At 42.0% G+C, this 20,003-nt stretch overlaps 1 protein-coding gene across 20 annotated transcripts in view; it reads left to right on the top strand.

Annotated features, from left to right (window-relative positions):
* LOC103465968 (unconventional myosin-IXAb-like) overlaps nt 1-20,003 on the top strand; it is a 143,819-nt gene that overhangs the window by 29,800 nt on the left and 94,016 nt on the right. For all 20 annotated transcript variants that reach the window (XM_081607776.1, XM_008411207.3, XM_017305261.2 and 17 more), the window contains exon 2: nt 10,796-11,765. In XM_081607776.1, coding sequence (XP_081463902.1) covers nt 10,796-11,765 — 970 coding nt within the window. The remainder of the gene's footprint in view (nt 1-10,795; nt 11,766-20,003) is intronic.

Below are 20,003 nucleotides of genomic sequence, written 5' to 3'. Positions count from 1 at the left end.
AACTGCATGAGATTTCACTTCAACCTAACAGAAATCTGGATTTGTAGGTGAACCAGTTGTCAGAGTTGATTTTTTATTTTTTATTTTTTGGTCTTTGTCAGAGTTGGATTAAAGCAAACTAAACATGGCTGGTGTGAACGCACCCTCAAAGAAGCTGACAACTCATGAACATGGAGCAGTTTTATTTGAGAGAACCTGCTTTAATTTCTGACTTCATTCAGACAAAACTTCCACACGGAAGAGTGTTTTTGTTGATGCGTGCTATTCCTGCACAGGCATGGTGAAATGAAAATGTTTGGAAACACTTTATTTGAAGAGGTGTGTATAAGACTGACATGACACTTTCAAAAACATGACATAACATCTGTCATGAACATGAACGAGTCTTTATGAATGTTTATGACAGTTGTCATGAAGTGTCATTCGGTAAATAATGACACTTTTAATGCAAATGCATTCAATTATGATTTACAAAATCATGCAATGTTGGCACTTTTAATGGACTTTTAATGCAATGTTTAGAGCAACTTTGCATCGAAAGTGTCATTATTTACCGAATGACACTTCATGACAACTGTCATAAACATTCATAAAGACTTCTTTATGTTCATGACAGATGCTATGTCATGTTTATGACAGTCAGTTTTATGCACAGCCCTTCAAATAAAGTGTTACCAAATGTTTTTATAATTTAGATCATAGATTTAGTGAGTGTAAAATCCTGTTGATCTTCGTCACCTCTTCTAGACGGTCAAACTTTAAATATTGACCATGAGGCAAAGAAGATATTGAGAAGCAAGACTTGAATCGCTAATATGATGCTGAAGAAATCGTATGACGTCTTGACAACGTCTTGCTAAATTTTGAGTCAAACATTTGCCTTTGTAAGAATCCATTGTGGTGTTTCTTAGGTTCTCTGCTAACCCTGTCAGCCCGTCTCCGTAGGTTTCTGTTGGTCATGTTGGCTCGCTCCCTAAGCTAGGATGCTAAGTCGACTCGTTCCCTTTGTTGACACACACAGGCTCAGATCGATAACGTCTCAGTGTTCGTCTTCAGAGTCATCTGTGTCCCTTGAGGGTTGGTTGGCTGCAAAAAAGACAAAAAAAACCAATCAGCTAATAATTGTAAACATTTTTCTGTAACAATATCGGTTTGCCTTTAACAGCTTTTGGATCTAAATCTGCTCCTGTAAATCGCATGAAGGATATAAAAGAGGCGGATATGAACAGATGGACCACATCTAGCAAATTCTGTGATTCTTCCTCCACTAATGGATTCCACTTAGCCTGTAACCATGGCAACAGAGATGCTCAGTTGATTTCTGGTTATAGTGAAGAGGAGAAGAGGGGTGTGTGTTCTCAATCAATATCTGCGGTGGATAGCTCAGATGCTCCAGTGTTCAAAGTGTGTATGCGTGCGTGCATGTGTGTGTGCGTGCGTGTGTTGTACCAGAGGGAGAGAGAGAAGGGTTGAGATGATGTCAACCCTCTGGAGAAGTGGGGATGACGTCAGTACAAAGGATGGAGGAGAGACGTTATGACACACACACACTCATCTTTTGGGACTTCTTGGGTACGCTCTTTTGGAGCACACTTAGATCTGTCTGATTATTTTTGTGGGTAATGGAGTCCAGAAATTAAATTTCATAGCTAAATAAAGTTAGCCAACCAGTGATTGAAATGCACCACTTTTCTCCTGAGTGGCTGTGACCAGTGAAGACCAGGTCCAATACTGAAAAATCTGTTTTTTCCCTCTGTTCCTTAAAAGCATCAACAGATCCAAAATTTACAGATCGGCCTCAACAGGTTGATCGGCGAATATCATATTTGTAACGTTTATTTGTCGAATTAAAACTAAATGAACACCGAGTTTGTATCCATTACAGTCCAAAGAGAGAAAAATCTATAAATCCCTAGTCCTCTGTATCATTAGAAAGAAATCTAGGTTGGTCTGTGAAAGTGCAAAGAAAGTCAGAGATTGACATAGTACAATTCCAAGAAGAATGTTAATTTTCCCTTTTTGTCTTCGTCAAGATAACTTGATGTTAGTGAGGCTATTTAACCAACGTAAACCCTGTGAAACCCTTACATAACACACGTCTATAATGGGGAAAACTGTGTGAGTAGCTTTCACATGTTTTTAACTTCTTCAGCGTCTGTAATGAAATCAAAATGCCAAAATAAACAAAGACTATGAAGTCTGTACTTTGTGTTTTTTCTTTTAAGCATTTTTAAAGCATTTTAACTTGTCTCTTATACACACCTATATACCGACTGCACTCTGTGACTCAACACTTTGTGTGTACGCGGCTTTTTGGCAGCTGTTTGTGTCGGTGTGGGCTTAGTTCCTTGAGCTGTGGTGCCCCGCTGGAATTCAAAGGCACACACACACATACATAGACACAAGGAATTTATTATTGAGCTTGTTCATTTTAACTTTCTAAGGAAACTTGGCTGAAAGTGTCTACTTATTTATTAAGCCAGGTCTGAAGGCTAAATCTTTATTTGTGGCTCTTTAAGGTGGGGTGACAAACAGTTTTGCTGACTTTCCCCATCTTGGCTCCCACTGCTGCCTTCAATAGAAACCTGGCACAGACGTCCTGTTGTCTGCTCAGCAGGAAGCAACAACAACAACAAGAAGACTTAAGATGTAGATTTATGCTTAAAACACTCTGACAGGGTCTAGAAATCTTGATTTGAATGTCGGAATAAATGAATGTCGGAATAAATGCTGAGGAGGAGAACTTTCCGATGATCCGGAGTATGAAATGCTCCTCCGGTTCCCCGGCTGCACGGTGACGCGCTCTGGGTGGGACCCAGTCGTGGAGCATCAGCTGCCGGTGCAGAGGGCGGGGATAATTTTTCTAATTTTTCTCTCTCCGTTGGCGTTCACCTCGCACTCTGGCAGGGGAAACTGTGGCGGCTCACACAAATTCCTGACCTTCCAAATGTCGGCCTCAGAAGCGGAGAACAAGAACTATTTGTAGCATGACAAGAATGAATTTGTTGCTATTTACTGCCGACTGGAAAATGGGCTGCATGGCTTGTTTACAGCGACGAGCAAAAGTTTTCACACCCCCTCAGTATTTTCTTTTTTAACTACTGCGACGCTACAACCCCAAAACAGCATTATGTTAGAGTCCAGGTCGTTTGAATAGAACATTTCAGCAATAAGGCTTCACATCATAAGAATATAATACAGTAACTAATTATGTCTTATGCCATCATCAAAATCATTAAGTAAATGCACTGATTATTTTATTTTAGGCAATCCTGTTGCTGTAAACAATCCAACTAAATATAAATGAGTTTCTCTAGATCTGGCTGCGACATCAGCCCTTTAATCCTGGAAATGTTTTCCAAGTGATAGAAGGCTGACTTTGTAGCTGTCTTTATGCGTTTCTGAAGGCTCAGGTGTTTTTTTTTTATTTATTTTTTTTTTTTAATGGAATAACCAGGAAGGAAAATGAAGGTGCTGCATGGTGCAGCGAGTTATTTAGTCTTCCTGAGTCAGCGCTTCGTAGAACGCAGACGTTCAGTCGGATCGGACGGAGAGCCTCCGTCAGCAGTGGATTTAAAGTTTAGTTGCAGATTCTCAATTGGATTTATGTCTGGACTTTGACTGGACCTTTTGTAATGTAGAAATATGCATCAATACCTGTGGCTCTGCGGCAGGCGCTTTGCAGCGGCTCCTTATTCATTTTTCTGAATGATTTAGAAATCAGAGGTGTTTTTAAACGCTGCATAGAGGTGTTAAAGGACTTCAGTAGAGTTTAATTGGGTTTTCATTCTGTTGTTGCCTAGAAGTTGAGCAATAGAAGTTAATTTAATCTTGCCTTTTGATACTGACATAAACGACAAAAAAAAATGTTTTTCTTGCCTTTTGTCCCATTTTTTTGAAGTGTGAGTTCAGTTCTGCTTCTCTAGACGAAACCTTATTCAGGTGATGTTAAAAAAAAGTTTCTTTGGATTGGAAAGGTCACTGATCAAAACCATTCATTTTCAGCTGCTGCTGTACGTATATTCATACTTATCATTTTACTTGACGGTGAACCTTGTCTCTTTTTCTTCTGCATTAAATCAGCTCAATGAAATGCAAATGTTAACATTTTCATCCCTGTTGAACACAGACTGTCTCTACTGGGTCAAGCGTGTGTTTGTTTGTGTGTTTGGAGGCATTAAAGTGTGTGTGTGTGCATGTGTGTGTGTGTGCGCGATTAATCAATTAGTCAAGGGGCGACGTAGCAACGTAGTTCCAGTTCTGCCACTTGAACTGTCCTCGGTGTAGCCCAGACGTTGCTACTGTCAGCTGGAAGCACCGAGAAAGACGACACACCTTCCTGCGTCTGCTGTGTGTGTGCGTGTGTGTGTGTGTGCGCGCGCGTGCGTGCATGTGCGCGCCTGTGTGTGTGTGTGTGTCCAGGAATGCTGAGGTTTGGTGTTTACTGCTGTTGTGCCGGTGAGAACCAACCGTGAGAGAGGAGGGACGGTGGGGGTCCGTTTGCTAGCCAGACCCCGAGACCTGCAGGACAAGTTGAGTTTCTCATGTGCATTTAATACCTTGGACACAATCCGGCTATCCCTGGCAGACTTTTTTTTTTCTTTTTCTTTTTCTTTTTTTTTTAAAGGCGCCGACTCCTGTTGTGTATTTTATTTCATGAGCTGCTCACTTTAGAAGGAGTGTAAAGTTCCTGTTTGTAATTGCCCTGATTTGCCAAGGAGTGATTTGGGGATTTATTTGGTAGAGATGAGAATAAGGTGATTGTTGATTGTAGGAGACACTGCTGAGAACTCCTAATGAGTTCAAACTTTATTAGATTTTATTTATTTAAAAAATATATATATATATATTCTGAAGCAGAACATTTCAAAAGGTGAAGAAGCTTCTCATAGTATGATGACATTGAGCTAAAAAAACATTCCCCCCCCCCTCCAACAGGACTGGGCAAAATGACTTAAAATTAAAAACTCAGATAAAAAAAAAAAAAATCCAAAATGTGATTTCTGATTTTAATGGATTTTTTTCTAAACAATGCAAATGACATTTAAAAAAAAAAGATGCCTGTAGTTCCTGGGTGCACTGATATCACAAGCAGTGCATTGGTGAAGCAAATCCCAATTTTCCATAAATTATTTATTACATTTAACACTGTTGACTTTCTAAGTCCCGGTCCTGCCATGACACCAGTAACCAGCTCAAGCCTCGCCAGGCTCCTCCTAGCAAATTAAAGTTGTTCTTACACTGAATTGTAGACTGGATATTTCTCCAACATCTGTTTTAAAGGCTGTTGTTGCCACTTAAAAACAAATAAATGAGCTTATTACTGTAATTCGGCTCCTAATGGATGTTCGCAACCACGCTGAAGAATGATGCATCATTAAGGAGATGGTGTTGTGGTTTTCTGTCAGAATAATGGAAAAGTTTACACATAAAACTTTTTTTCTTTTTTTAACGGCACAGCAGACAGTAGACGATTGTTGCACTCTGTCTGCGTTGGACATCTTTCTTCTCTTTACTCTTAAGCTTTTCTCTTGTTTGCTTCGGCACTCAGTACTTCTTTCTATAAATAGTCTACACCAGGAAAGACTTCTGACTTCTTCACTTTTCCACCACCTGACCGACATCTGTGAAGACCTGTGAGAGAGAGACTGAGAGCTGAACCCGTCCACCAGTCAGCTGAGCAGGCTCCACGCTTTCTTTCTCTCCTCACATGAAGGGGATGAGCTCATCAGCTTATAACCTTATCTCAACGCGCTGTCAGCGCTTTGAATTTGACTGCTAAAAACAAAAATGTTTGACTTCCTTTTCACTGATGGCAGATTATTTAGGAAGGGGCCAGAAAACTGTTTTTGTCTTCCCAAAACGTTGCCTGCAAATGTGGGATTTGTGACCACCCGACATTCACCAGACCCCGATTTTCGGGACGGCTGCAAAATCAGCACAGTGATCAAGTTTCTTTTAAACTGATCGTTTGCTTTCCTTTGAGTTGGTGGTATCTTATTGAGAGTTATTTCTGTTTGCTGTAAAACCAAAGGTAATCGCTTGAGGATGTTTCTTCAGATTTGGAATGTGTTGCAGGTTGGAGACTTGATTAAGAAGTTGATGTCATCTGCATAGTAAGGCACTGCAGCAGCATCATTTCCATTGCCGTCGTTCCTGCATAGTTGGAACATAGCCCGCATGGCAGTAGTATTAATTGCAAATATTGTCAAACCGTTTTTCCTTAGGACGGTTTGGAACAAGTCGGTCCTGCTTGGGCAGGAAATAAACTGCAATTTGTTTCTTTCTAGAGGATTCATTTTACACCAAAACACCATGAAGGAATCAGATGGTTGTACATTTTCCTCACTTCTAGTCTGTCGGTACTTTAAAAATCGCTAAATGTCAACAATTGCTGGTGTCTTTTCTACTTGTAATACGGCACTTCAAGAACCTCAGACCAGGATGTCCTCGCATCCTTAAAAGTCTTTAACTCTCTTAGTCTAAAACAGAACACAATTTACAGTACCGTAATCCCGCCACACTTTGCGCTATCTGAAAAATTCCAAACGTTTCTGAAATGGGAGACGTTTCAGAAACGCCAGTATCTGGTTATTACAGTAATTTCATCCCCGCCATAGCAGGAAATGAAATTAGGGGCAATCTTTGAATAGACGGCAAATTGCGAAAATAACTGGCTACATATTGAAAATTCCAGTTGTTATGAATTAATAGGCAAATATATGTATTTACTCACAGGAGATTTAAAGAACTTTGTACAATTAAAATAAGCAAAAATATCCAGGTGGAGATTTTAAATTTAGGACATAAAGGGTTATTAAGATTCTTAAATCTAAAATTAAGGCCTTTAAAAATGACTTAAATTCTTGAAAAATGTAAGTTGGCCTTGAATACCTTAATCACAGGTCTTAAATGCTGTTGTGGTGTAACTATTTAGTCTCATACATACTGTGTAGTTTTTTCACAGGACTTTTCTGTTTGGGTTAGGCAAACGTTTGAGTCACATGCAGACATTTTCCTTACCTTCTGTGACCACTGACTAGCTGCTAATATACCCTTGCTAGCTAGGTAGCTATGTTTTTGGGGGTTTTTTTGCGTTTATCATGGGTAAGTCTAATTTTATCTCCAGATGACTGGACGACATTCATCTTCTCCTCTGGCTCACTTCTGTTTCCTGACCTGTTCAATGTCCCGTGTGTTCTGTGCAAAAGAGCTTTCCACTAATATGTAAAATATGCAATTTTCAATTGTACATTTCTGTTGTGAAACTGGTTTTAAGTCTCATCCATAATGGTCTCTAAAAAGCCTTAAATTTGAGTTGGTGAAACCTTTCCATCTGACATAAATCTGTTCTTCCATCGAGAAGTTTTTGACAGATTACAGTAAGCCCTGACTCACTGCCAGCTACAGGCTCTTGTGCAAGAGTATGTGTCTGTCATCCGTTTTTATCTGGAAAACTGAGCCGTTTGCTTTCAGCGGCTGGTGACAGGAAGGCATGAGAGTGGTAGTAGTTTTCCAGCATAATGACTTGCTTGGTTAGAGAGACGGCTGAGCTCAGGAAGACTGCAGAAATCAGAAGAGGAACCACGAGGAAGAGGCTGGAGCAGCTTAGCTTCGTCACTGAACAGTTGAAGATTCACTGTTATGTAAACTAAATTTTTATTACAATGTTATTCCCTCATCAAAATCTCCCACGGCAACCATTCATTGTAAATGGTTCCTCTCACAAAGTGCCGCCTGTCTCCACAAAGCTTTTCCTTGTAGCTGCGGTCTCAAACCGAGCTTCAGCCTCACAGAGCAGCCCTCCTCCTCCAGCTCCTTCAGACTAGTCAGCAGCAATTAGCAAACACCTGGTGGAACTGCTGAGCTATAGCAAACTACTTTTCAGCCCAAAGCTCATAAAAAGCCTAAATGATGACGTGCTGAAGATGGTCAGAAAGAGCATTAGCTTCGTAATGAGACATAGGCCCAAATACAAGGCTTCAAATTGCAAAGTCAAGTTTCTTTTAAGTTATGTTTGATGAATAGAGCATTTTTATAACAACTGAAGGTACTGAAATTATAGAATGTGCCTGGAAAATACATAATTCCACCATGTTTTCTGTTTGTCATGTAAACATGTATCTGTTTGATTTTAAATATCTGTAACTTTGTTGCGACATTTGATTTGCTTGAGTTCTAATTACAGCAGCTAAATTGGGAACTTTTATTAATTACTGTTTTGTACAAGGACAAAAAAATCTAGATATGAATTAAAAGAGAGCTCCACCCAGCTAATCCAAGTCATGGATGGATTCAGAAACTCCCTGTTAGGAAAACGACTGTAAGTAAGCAGTCAGAGGAAGCTGAAGAAGCCCTGCAGCGTTGATTTGAGGCAACGGATCGGATCGCTCTTTGCCAGCCAGGAGAGGACAATCTAGGGACGGCTGTGGAACCTCTGGAGATGATGCAAAGAAGGATTTTGCATAAAATCAGGAAAATTATGGAGAACCCTGACCATCCTCTTCATGATAAAGTCTTTATTCAGAGGCCTCTGCAACTTCACTGTAATACAGACTGCTACAAGATTACATTCTGCAATGACTGAAGTATTTTGAATTAATATGAGTTATAACATTTAATTTCCATTTGGGATCAATAAGGTATGTTTTGAATTGAATTTGAATGCTGACTGTATTTCCTTTTCTCCCAAGAAACCTTGAATTTTTGACTCTGTTCCTATTTTCACAGCTCAGTAGAGAGTGATGGCATCCATTATTTTGTGCCTGTCTCTCTTCTCCAGTCAATCTTTCTCTGCTCAGCTCTTTTCCAGCTCTGCTTACACTTTACCTCTTTGTTCCCCTCCCTCTCTCCATTGCTGTCTGGAGTTGGTGGGCCGCTGCAGACTGCAATAGGTGGTCAGGACTCCTCCAGACAGCATGAGGGAGAGGAGGATCTGTCTGGAGCATTCAAAGGCTGCCTCGTCCTTTCCTCTGACAGTTTCTTTCTTTCCGTCGTTGATGAACTAAAACGGTCAAGAACTGTATTTTTTAGATGCTTCTGAAACAACATGTTCATGTTCAACACGTGTTAAAGGAGGAACAGATCTGAGAAGAAATATGCAATGTGATAATTTGGACGGTTGGAATGCCTGAGATAAAGAGACTGCCTACTTAGAGAGGCAAGGCAGGGATGCACTGCGGGTCGCAACAATTATAACACCTTGTAAAGACGTGTAGAAAGGCTTTAAATAAATTCATATTTTACTGCATCATCATGCACTAATGGGAGTATCAGCATAGCAAATGAGTGACGACTAGTGGTCTCTTTCACTGTAGCACAAGGTTAGACACACTGCACTGTGTCAAACGAACCAAACCCAATGAAAAACCTGTTCCCTCCCCTCGCCTGTGGTGGCGCTGCACCGAGAACCACGCAAAAAAAAACAAACAACAAAAATCCCAGAAGAAGTGACTGAGTGCAACTTCCTCCTTCATCAAATGTAAACCAAAATGTAGTGGTGTCAGATTTTAGTCGTTGAAGAATTTCTCTTTTGTCTTTTGCAAAAGACCACAAGCCATTTCTCCCACTAGCACGAGACTCGCTTTTATTTTGGTTGTGTTTACCCAGAGTGCATTGTGCTATAGTTCGCTTCCTGCTTTTTAAAATAATCTCCGGTCCTCTTGCATTCACGTATGTATTCGAACTGCACCATTGTTTCCTTCAACCAGACAGAGGCCGAGGTTTTTAGGCGAACCTGAGTTTGCTTTTTTTTGGTTCGCATCAGAGTTCAATTGTTCACACCTCTCCAAACAAACCGGACTTTCCATGCAAATGAAGTGGCGTTTAATCAAAGCGAACTAAACAGGGCTGGTGTGAATGCATCACTATCTCGTATATCCTGAGGGGTAAATATTAGTAACAGTGAAAATAAGAGTCAGTAGTAGCCTAGCTACAGTTGGATGTCTCTCTCTGTACCAAGCAGACTACCTCTTCACTCGTGACGCTGTTCTCTTGCTTCATTCGGAGGAGATCAGTCATTGAAACCAAACTGTGTGGTGTGTTCGAGTTTGTGAGAGTGTGAGTGTGAGAAAAAGAGTGACAGAATAAAGGGCTGTGCTCACTATCGGCGGGGAAGTTGTGAATTGAACCATTGTCTCTCATTGCTACCTCTCTTGAGTTGGAGGTGGCAGCTGTTAATCTTGGTACACTCTTATAGTCCCAGGATTATCACACGCGTGCGCACACACACACGCACACCCCCACACTCCCAGTCTGATAAACTGTGGTATTCACCTTTAACTTCATTAAACAGCCATTGCATCTGGCTGTTTTGAATAGCTATCGACTCTTGTCTTGGTCTTTGACTCTGTCAGGAGCTTCTCTTGTGCGGCGTTAAAGGCAGCAGCTTCAGAACGGCCGTTCAGTTGGCCCGCTCTGACGGGACGCATCAAAATACCATGACTTTACAAACTGTCCTGTGACTCAAAGTAACGGGAATACCTGAAGCTGTTAGGATTTGAATGGATGTGTGACAAGTCTGCTTTTGTTTTGAAATGTTTGTCATATGAAAAATTGCTAATGATTAAACTGACAGAAGAGATTTATGTTTATTCTAACGCACGTTATCAGCTCGGGTTGACGGATGTGTTGAATACAGGGATGTCAGAATACAATCAAAAGTTTAGACTGAATCTGTGTTGCATAAAGGACATTTTGAAGAGGTGAAAGGTCATATCTGTATTTGTGTGCTCAACATTATGCCGCCATGTTTTAACCTTCATCCTTTCTCTTTCCCCTTGCCTGTCTCCTCCAGTTGGGATGTCCTGAGTCAGCCCTCCGGTCCCAGAGAGCAGTTTGCCGATGGGACCTGCTGCTCCACCATGAGCTTACAAGATGGCGGCTGCAGCTACGCCAGCAGCGCCAACCTGTCCACCATTACGGGCAGCATGCGGCGGCGCCTGGAGGACCAGGAGTTCACCCTGCGCGTCTATCCGGGCTCGCTGGCCGAGGGCACCATTTACTGCCCGGTCGCCGCCCGCAAAAACACCACCGCCGCCGAGGCTATCGAGAGCCTCATCGAGCGCTTGCGCCTGGATCGCACCAAGTGCTACGTGTTGGCCGAGGTGAAGGAGTTCGGTGGGGAGGAATGGATCCTCAACCCGGGAGACTGTCCAGTTCAGCGCATGATGCTGTGGCCGAGGACCGCCCTGGAGAACCGCAGCGGCTTGGGCAGCGGCGAGGACTATCGCTTCCTGCTGCGAGAGAAGAACCTGGACGGGTCTATCCACTACGGCGGCAGCTTGCAGATGTGGCTGCGGGTGACGGAGGAGAGGCGGCGCATGGTGGAACGGGGTTTCCTACCCCAGCCCGCCGGGAACGACCCGCCGTCCGACCTGTGCGCTCTCCCGGAGCTGACCGAACGCGCCCTTCTGGAGAGCCTGCGCGCCCGCTTCAGGCAGGAGAAGATCTACACTTATGTTGGGAGTATACTTATCGTGATCAACCCTTTCCAGTTCTTGCCCATCTACAACCCGAAGTACGTCAAACTGTACGACAACCACACGCTGGGGAAGCTGGAGCCGCACATTTACGCCGTGGCGGACGTGGCGTACCACGCCATGTTGCAGCGACGGAAAAACCAGTGCATTGTGATTTCCGGCGAAAGCGGATCGGGCAAAACGCAGAGCACCAACTTCCTCATCCATCACCTGACTGCCCTCAGCCAAAAGGGATTCGCAAGTGGCGTGGAACAGATCATCCTGGGAGCAGGACCCGTTTTGGAGGTATGAATCTTACCTAAAACGGTTTTATCACCAAACCAATGCTGGTTTCCACTCGATTTGTTCTCAAGAAATCGATCATTGCATGGCAGGAGATTTTCTTGAAACTTGGAGACATGAAAACGTTTCTGGAAAACATTGAGAGATTATGTCTACTTATGATTGTGGCGGTTGAATGCTCTGTCGTGCTTATGTCATTTTCTTTTATCTTGAATCTTGAGGCAATTTTCCTGTAGTTTGCTTTGTAGGTCCTCAAATTTGCATAAACGTCCCGAGGGTCTGCGGTTTGTGAGTTTTAAGACAAGCTTGAACAAGTGACGGAAACCTTATAGATTCTTAGTTATCTGTAATGTTGGTCACATTTGTGTGAAAGGAAACCAGAGCAAAAATAATAGCAGGTCCAAAAAGACGAACAAATGTGTTTTCAGACAGTTTTGAACTTTTTAGAGCCAGAAAGTATAGATGACTCTAGCGTTTGTCTATCTTATCCTATTTGTTGGTGCTACACTTAATTTTTGGCAAAGTAGCACCGAATTAGATGTGTTTTGCTGCTTAATTGTCTGATCATAATTTCATCTCTCATCTAAAGTGTCATTGCTGGACACACCTTATTGCTTCTTTACAGTAACCTTTTAAGCCATTGGTGTCCAGTTTCCTGCCTTGGGGCCAGTATGTTGCATATTTCAGTGAAGCCCTTCCTCTGACACAGCTGATTCAAGTGATTGAATTACTTCAGCTTTCCATCAAAGTCAGTACAGGCCTGGTAATGACCCATAAATTTGACTTGGGTTCTTTGAACCAGGGAAACATCTGAAAGGTGCAGGAAATGGAACTGAACCTCACTACGGGCATAGCGATACGTCATGCTCCATACATGACATGACACAGATGACATGTTAGCAATATGTTTGTAAAAACTGAGTAAGTAAACTGAGTAACTTTAAGTAACTCTTGCGTAATAAATCTCATAATACTTCCTTTATGAGTCAAAAGGGTCAATGACCAACAAGAAACCCTACTAGCTAACTGTTACTGCAAATCAAGAACTACTTCTCTTCTTACTTAGAAAGAAGTATTGAGTTTGAAGCATACATTGTTGTACTCAAGTGTCAGACTTATAGCTTTTACATCTTTTCCAGTATCGCATGTCTGGCTTGTGCTTTTATGGCGTAGGAAGTTGTTGTAGGTAAATAACATTTCAGCATTGACTTCCTGTCAGTTTAACTCAATCACCAGCTGACCACATGTGGAACATGTCGCATTATAGGACTTTTGCATTGACACTGATGGTACAGAAATATTACAGCAGTGAAATAATTATTAAGATCTGTCTGGCACGCCCAGTGTTTGGATCAGGAAGTGAAACTTGCAGCTTCACCTACTTTTTGATAAACTCCGTCAGTCATTATCTAATCACTTGGAAGAACTCTGAAAGTGTTGAAATTTATTCCTTAAGTGGTCACCTGATTCTTAAATATAAACCAAGACAAATATGAAACTTTGACATCAGGGCAAAAGTAGCTGACTGAGCAGAACTCTGTGAATCCACACCCTTGATCCCAACACCAAGGCGGTTTTCAGAATGCAAACGTGTCAAAAGCAACACTTGTACAACAAACTTTTGGCAGGACTTCAGTTTCCAAGCGTCCGCCGCATAGAGCAGCCCCCCCCGCGATTGCCTCACTCAGCTCCTTTAGACTAGCCAGCAGCAATTAGCAAACATCTAGTGGAACTGGTCATCTGCTGAGCTCATTATAGGAGCTACTTCTCAGTGCGGCGCTGGTAAAAACCTTGTTAAAGGGTTAGTAGAGGAGCCATGTTGTGATGACTTCCTGAAGGCGGCGTTTCAGAAAGAGCAGGAGGTTTTAAAGAGACAGAGGCCCAACTTCATGGCGTTACATTACAAAGTCAAATATCTTCCAAGTAATTTGATATATATACATATATATGATTTTTACAATGACTGAAGGTATCATACTTACTTGTGCTATAAAAACACACACTTCTACTCCTTTAAACTTCTGCAAAGTAAACATAAAATGTAGCATTGTTGCACTTAAAGCTGCAATAAGTAACTTTTATAAAAAATATATTTTTACATATTTGTTAAAACTGTCACCATGTCCTAACAGTATAATATGAGACAGATGATCTGTGAAAAAAATCCATCTTTTCTGCTTCTTCCTTGTGTTCCTACTGCCATCTGCAGAAATGCACTGTTTCCAGTCAGAAACAACCAATCAGAGCCAGGATCCATTATGTGTCTATTTGTAGAAAACTCTAGAAGGAGTTACTACTTTTTTCCCCAGGTCATGATGCAGAGCATGGAAGAAGATTATAAAACCATCTCCCTGAAACTGAGCAGCCTTTACAGTCTGTAGACCCTATAGCTGGCTTCGCCACGTGGAACTGCTTTATTTATATTACATGACCTAGAAATGCTTTCCAGTTTCTGCATTGAGGGGGAAAAAAAGACGAAAAACACAACAAATGGTATGCTCCCCTAATCCACTCTGGATTATAAATCAACAATGGATTACGGATTTTCATTTGGAATTTCATGTTTTGTTGAAGGTCTGTTGAAGGTCTGCGTGTTCCCTTCACCCCAGCAGATGCGGCTCTTTGGACCTCCTGACGGTTTGTTTGTGTCCCTCTGCAGCTCCTGTACTTCCTGTCGGGACGCTCGGCTCGGGCATGTCACGCCGACACCCGGCCGTGCGTGTTGACTCCCCTGTGAGGCCCTCAGTTCTGATTGGTCGGATGAGTCTGTGTTACGTGATGCACAGATGGTTTGCCTTACACCAGTGTGAGCTAACTGATATTTTAACCACATAGCTGCGGTTGAACCTGGCCATCATGCAGGCACAGTCGTACTGTTTATTTATTTTTTTATTGTGGGTAGATTGAATACCTGTCAGTAGTTAAACGCCGGAGGCGACAAACGGCGAGGCTTGTTTTGATAAAAACACAGATAACAGGAACATTACGGTTCTTTCAGAGAACCTAGGCTCTGCTTAGAGATGTGGGTGGGAGCAGGACTGTGTCCCATATAATCACTTCCCCACCAATCACCTATAGGACCAAGGTGTGAGAGTTACATGTCCAAAATTAAAAGAAAAAAAATAAAAACACGGCAAAGGGAGGTTTTGTAAACATAAAAAAAAAAAAATTCTCTAAGGACAACATGGCTAGTTGAGAATTTAAAAAAATGACAATTTTGCTTGGAATAAAAGTTAAAGAATCCAACTTTCAGAGCATCTAAGATTACTGGTTGAAATGTGAGACTCAACCTGCATTAGAAATGATCAAAGAGCCTGACACGCCACCGGTTGTCTTTTTTTTTTAAGCAATTTAATTAAGGTGTCAGTCTGTAACAAAAATTTACACGGTCACGTATACTGAGCAACAGAGACGGATTTATACACAAGCGCCTTGAGCCAAAATAGAAATTTTAACAGTATCTGTGATTTTTTAAATTTTTTTTTACACCAAAAATACATAAAGTATTTTTCAGAAAACACAAAATTGAAGTATTTTGACTGTAAGGAACTCTTTTTCTTTTATAAACTATTGTAACGCATGTTGTGATGATAACACACGGTGGGTAACAACGTGGTTGAATTTAGTGCTTTAGCATTAGCTTCCACTAAATACCATTTTGGGATGGCTCTTTAGCGTCGGCTGAACTAATTTTCATGATTAGTATAATCATAAAAATTGTGCTGGTGTTTTTGTGGTGTCAATGAAGCCCTGACCAGACATGAGTTGGGCACAAAGGCAGAAAGAGAAAGTTTAACAACAAGAAGTTAACGCTAATGCTTTTGATTCTGATTAATGAGTTAGGAAGACACCTCAGTTCCTGAGGGAACTATAACCTACCGGACTAACATGTTGCTAATTTAAGAACAGTTTTCAACAATTACTGTGCTATTTGGTGCTGCGACTGCTCGGGCGTGCAGAGATGAATGCGGGATGAGTTTCTTGGAATCCTGGCTCACAAAGAATCGCATCTCTGGGGGTAAAACAAATTACTTTTAGCACGAGTACATAACTGCTGAAGTGAACCAGCTGGATTCTTGGTTTTCCATAAGTTGTAATGGCAATTACTGAATGGCTTGTTTTGGTCAGACGATGCTGCTGAAGCTTTGTGGGAGTTTGCTTTTCAGCCTCCAGCAGCCAGGCTGAAAATATGAGGTCACTAGTCCTTATTAGATCCAATTCAAATGAATCCCAGATGAAGTATTAAAACTCTGGCCACTTTGGTAGCTCCGTTATGTTGAGTAATAGACGAACTGTTAAAAGCTACTGTTTGCCTTTTTTTAATGCTGTCAAACTGTTCGTGTTGTTTTTACGGTCGCATATTACCATACAATGTAATATTTCGTCTCAGTTTGGTGGAGACACAAAGAACGTCGCAGAACAAATGAGCACAAAACGCGGTGTGACACAAACTCACTGGCTGTCAAGTTGATTTTTTTTATTTATTTTTTATTCCTTAATACTTGAAAATGGTAACAGATGTTAAGACACAGTAATTTCAACTGTACTTTTATCAAGAAAGGAGTCTCGGCTGAAAAAGAAAACATATTTCAGGAGGAGTTATGTCTCGCTGGCAGGCCCGGCTGTGGTCGAGCTTTGGTTTGGGAACATTTGTATAAGAGCCTGTAAACTCAGATAAGTCAAAAAAAATTTATTCACTTAAGAAGCTTACTGCCAACCGGATAAATCGCAGGGGGAGGGAGGTGGATCCCTCACATGAGTGAAATATTATTTTTTAAACCGTGTACTTTAGAAATGCCTCTTAAATCAAAGCTTTCTGCGTTGGATTGACATAATTAAAAAGTGAATTAAGCGGCACTACAGGGCGCCCTGCTCGGCATCCAGCTAGCGCCGCTTTTCTCTGGTCGAGGCCTTGATATGAATTTCTTCTTTGCGCTTGAGGAGGAAACAAAACAAAAAACGGGATGGAAAAACTGATCTTTGGAGTCTATGATGGGATGAAAATTTAAGCAATTTATGTAGTGAAAACATGATGCAATGCTTTTCTTTGCAATCTTCCTCTGTCTGCAGTTTGGTTTTGGTGTTTTCAGCTGTTCGTTAAGATCGCTGGTTAGTTTTCACATTAAGTGATTGATCGACAGACAGTGGTCAGCGATATGGACCTATAAATTTATTGCGATATTTTGTGGTGCTATTGTGATAATAGGGCTGGACAATAAGGCATCATGAAATTGGTCTATTGGTAATTATTGATTAGTTTTGTGTTTTAAACATCTGAATTACTGCCAGACTTGTGGCGTGACTTTTCCTGTTTTATCTACAGTTTTTCTGTGCTGTTTTTAAAAAAAAATTTCTAAGCAAGTTACTCCACAGGTTGTTGCTAGGTAACCAAATAATGAGTGAGTTGCTAGGTAACCAAAGAATGATTGAGTGAGTTGATGCCACCAGCCTATCTTAGCTCGCTGTGAGAGGTTGAGCGGCTAAAGCCTTTCATTTGCCTACATCTCCCAGAATGCTGTGCGGTTGCTGTGCGGTTCTGACTGAGAGTTCAGTCAATATTCTGTATATTGAATACTCTATCAGATGTATTGTCTATTGATATTGATCATTTGTCTATATATAATGTATTACTGATTTATTGTCCAGTTCTAGGTTCCACTAGGACGATTACCATAAAAACCCAACCACAACCACGATGTAATGGGTTTAGATTAAGCCATATTCATGTCTCATAATGTCCCAGTCAAAGTCCGGAGCTGAAACAAACTTAAAATCCTTGGCAAGACTTGAAAACTGATGTTCACAGAAGCTCTCCACTCAACCTGATTGAGTTTGAGCTTTTTTTAAAAATAGTTTTTTATAAGAATAACGTGCAAACATTCCAGTTTGTTTCAGCGTTTCTTGCTCTGCCTTCATGCTCACACCTCTGACGAAGGCGACCTGATCGTTCACCTCTGCTGAAGATGCAGTTCGCTGCAGGACGGAGACACTCGCTCAAAATGTCTCCCTCTCTGCTTTCAAGGACAGAGCAGCATGTGTGTGTGGGTGTGTGTGCATGTCCACGTATGCAGATTCAAAGATTCGTCTCTGTGTCCTTTACGGTTTTAGTGACGTGTGTGCTGCTGAGTTCACAGAGCCCCTCTGTTCTGATTGAGTAACCAGCCTCAGCTCCATGCTTCTGCAGGGTTCAGTGTGCTGACCTTTAGCTGCAGCAGCCCTGATCGCTGTGCGACATGTCTCAGAAATGCAGCAGCGCTAACTAGCTCCGTGTCATCATGGCAGCGGCATCGCCTAACCATTCTCAATATGCTCAAATTATTTCTTGTCATGTAGAAGCCTTTAATAACCGGCTGCAGACTGCAGTCATGTGTAATCTGAGCTGCGTTCAGAGAGAGGCGACACGGATATGAGCATGCAGCGGCGTAGAGCTAATGGGAAGGATGTGGCTTCTGTGTCCATTGGTGTGTGGCAGTTGCAGGATCTCAGATCCAAATTTCTTTTAAGTCATATTTGATATATGTAGCATTTTTAGAACAAATGCTACATATTTTTTATAGTAAAATAGTTGCTATAAAACGGCACTATGTGCTTGGCAAACACATAATTCTGCCACTTTAAATTGACTGGTTGAGGTGATGCATCTCCAAGAAGACATTAGGCCATCATTAGTTATATTTAAGCTAACGTATTGCCTACATCTCCCAGAATGCTCCCAGAGTGTGAAATGAGTCAGAAATCATTTTGTCACATGATATAAGATGTTAATATTGTAGCTATAATCCATTACTGAAGCTGCTCAGTTCATCTCTGGCTGAGATGAGACCACAGGTCACTGAAGGGAACCAGCTCAACAAGCATCACCCAGACTGTCTCAGGGCTCTTGAGAGGCCGTATAAAAGCCGGTCATTGTTGCCTTGGTGTAGTTGGTGGACTCGCCTAATGCAGCCTCAGCCAAACAGAGCCCTCTTTCACCAGATGGTTCCTATCCAGACGCCTCCCCTTGGTCTCTACCAGGCCCTCTGGGACAAGATCTGTCTCCTGTGCCTGATGGATGGCTGCAGGTAGCACTCTGCTAATAGAAAGAAATGAGTTCAAAAAGAGGGTATCGTTAGGGGTGAGTGTGAAATGCTTCGAGAGGCTGGCTAGCACTAGCATTCAGAAAAGGCTGGGATTGAAGATGTCAGGTGTCTTCACATCTGATAATCTGGTAGACTCTGTCTGTTTGCTGGATAAAATTGCAACATTTGCTCAATTTTCAGCTGCTGTGATTCACTTTCACACTGAACACATACAATCCAAACTGAAAAACCTCAGCTACTAAGAAGGAATCGACAAGAAAGAAGACACTGAGCACAACTTCCATTGCCACCAAATGTAAATAATCTAGTAGCTTTTAGTGGATGTAGGATTTCTCTTTTGTCTGTGGCAAAAGATTGTAAACTATATCTCCATCTAGCGCTAGACTCTTGGATCCAGTTGCATTGATGTAGTTTGGCCTCAGCCAAACAGACCCCTCTTTCACCACTTGCTTCCTATCCAGACGCCTCCCCTTGGTCTCTACCAGGTTGTATTTACCCAGAATGCTCTGCCCTATATTTCACTTCCTGCTTTTTTCTAGCGGTCTCCAGTCCACTTGGCATTCACATATGCATTTGAACAGAGGTCACTTCCACCGACGGTTTTTAGAGTTTGTTTTTTTGGTCCACATCACATTTCGATGCGCATTCACATCTCCCCAAACAAACCAGACTTTCTAGACAAACACACTGGAGTTGGATTACTTTGAAAGCTCTAAATCCCAGGTAGTCTGAGTTACTGTGGAGAAACAGCTGCACAGACGCTGTGGGTGAACTCTGTGACCCTGAAAGTTCAGGTGAAATCCATAATACCTGCGCTGAGGTCTGTAGAGGAAGCCTGCATGCGATACGGGACCTCCTCTTTAGGCATGAGTTTATTGCAGGGGGAGTCGCTTCTGCTTCTTGCTCTTGAATGAGGACACTGCTGCTCTGAATGGCTTCCGCTGCTCACTGTGCATCATTGTGTGTGTGTGTGTGTGTGTGTGTGTGTGTGTGTGTGTGTGTGTGTGTGTGTGTGTGTGTGTGTGTGTGTGTGTGTGTGTGTGTGTGTGTGTGTGTGTGTGTGTGTGTGTGCACGCGCGCTTGTAGAGGAGAGGTGCCTGTCAGAACGCGTTAGCGGCCAGTTCTGCAGGCCAGCAGCCCAACACGAGACGTTCACCCATGA

This window comes from Poecilia reticulata, chromosome 6, assembly GCF_904066995.2.
Source record: "Poecilia reticulata chromosome 6, P_reticulata-male-v2, whole genome shotgun sequence".
NCBI lineage: Eukaryota > Metazoa > Chordata > Actinopteri > Cyprinodontiformes > Poeciliidae > Poecilia > Poecilia reticulata.
This window is presented reverse-complemented; position numbering and strand designations above follow the sequence as displayed.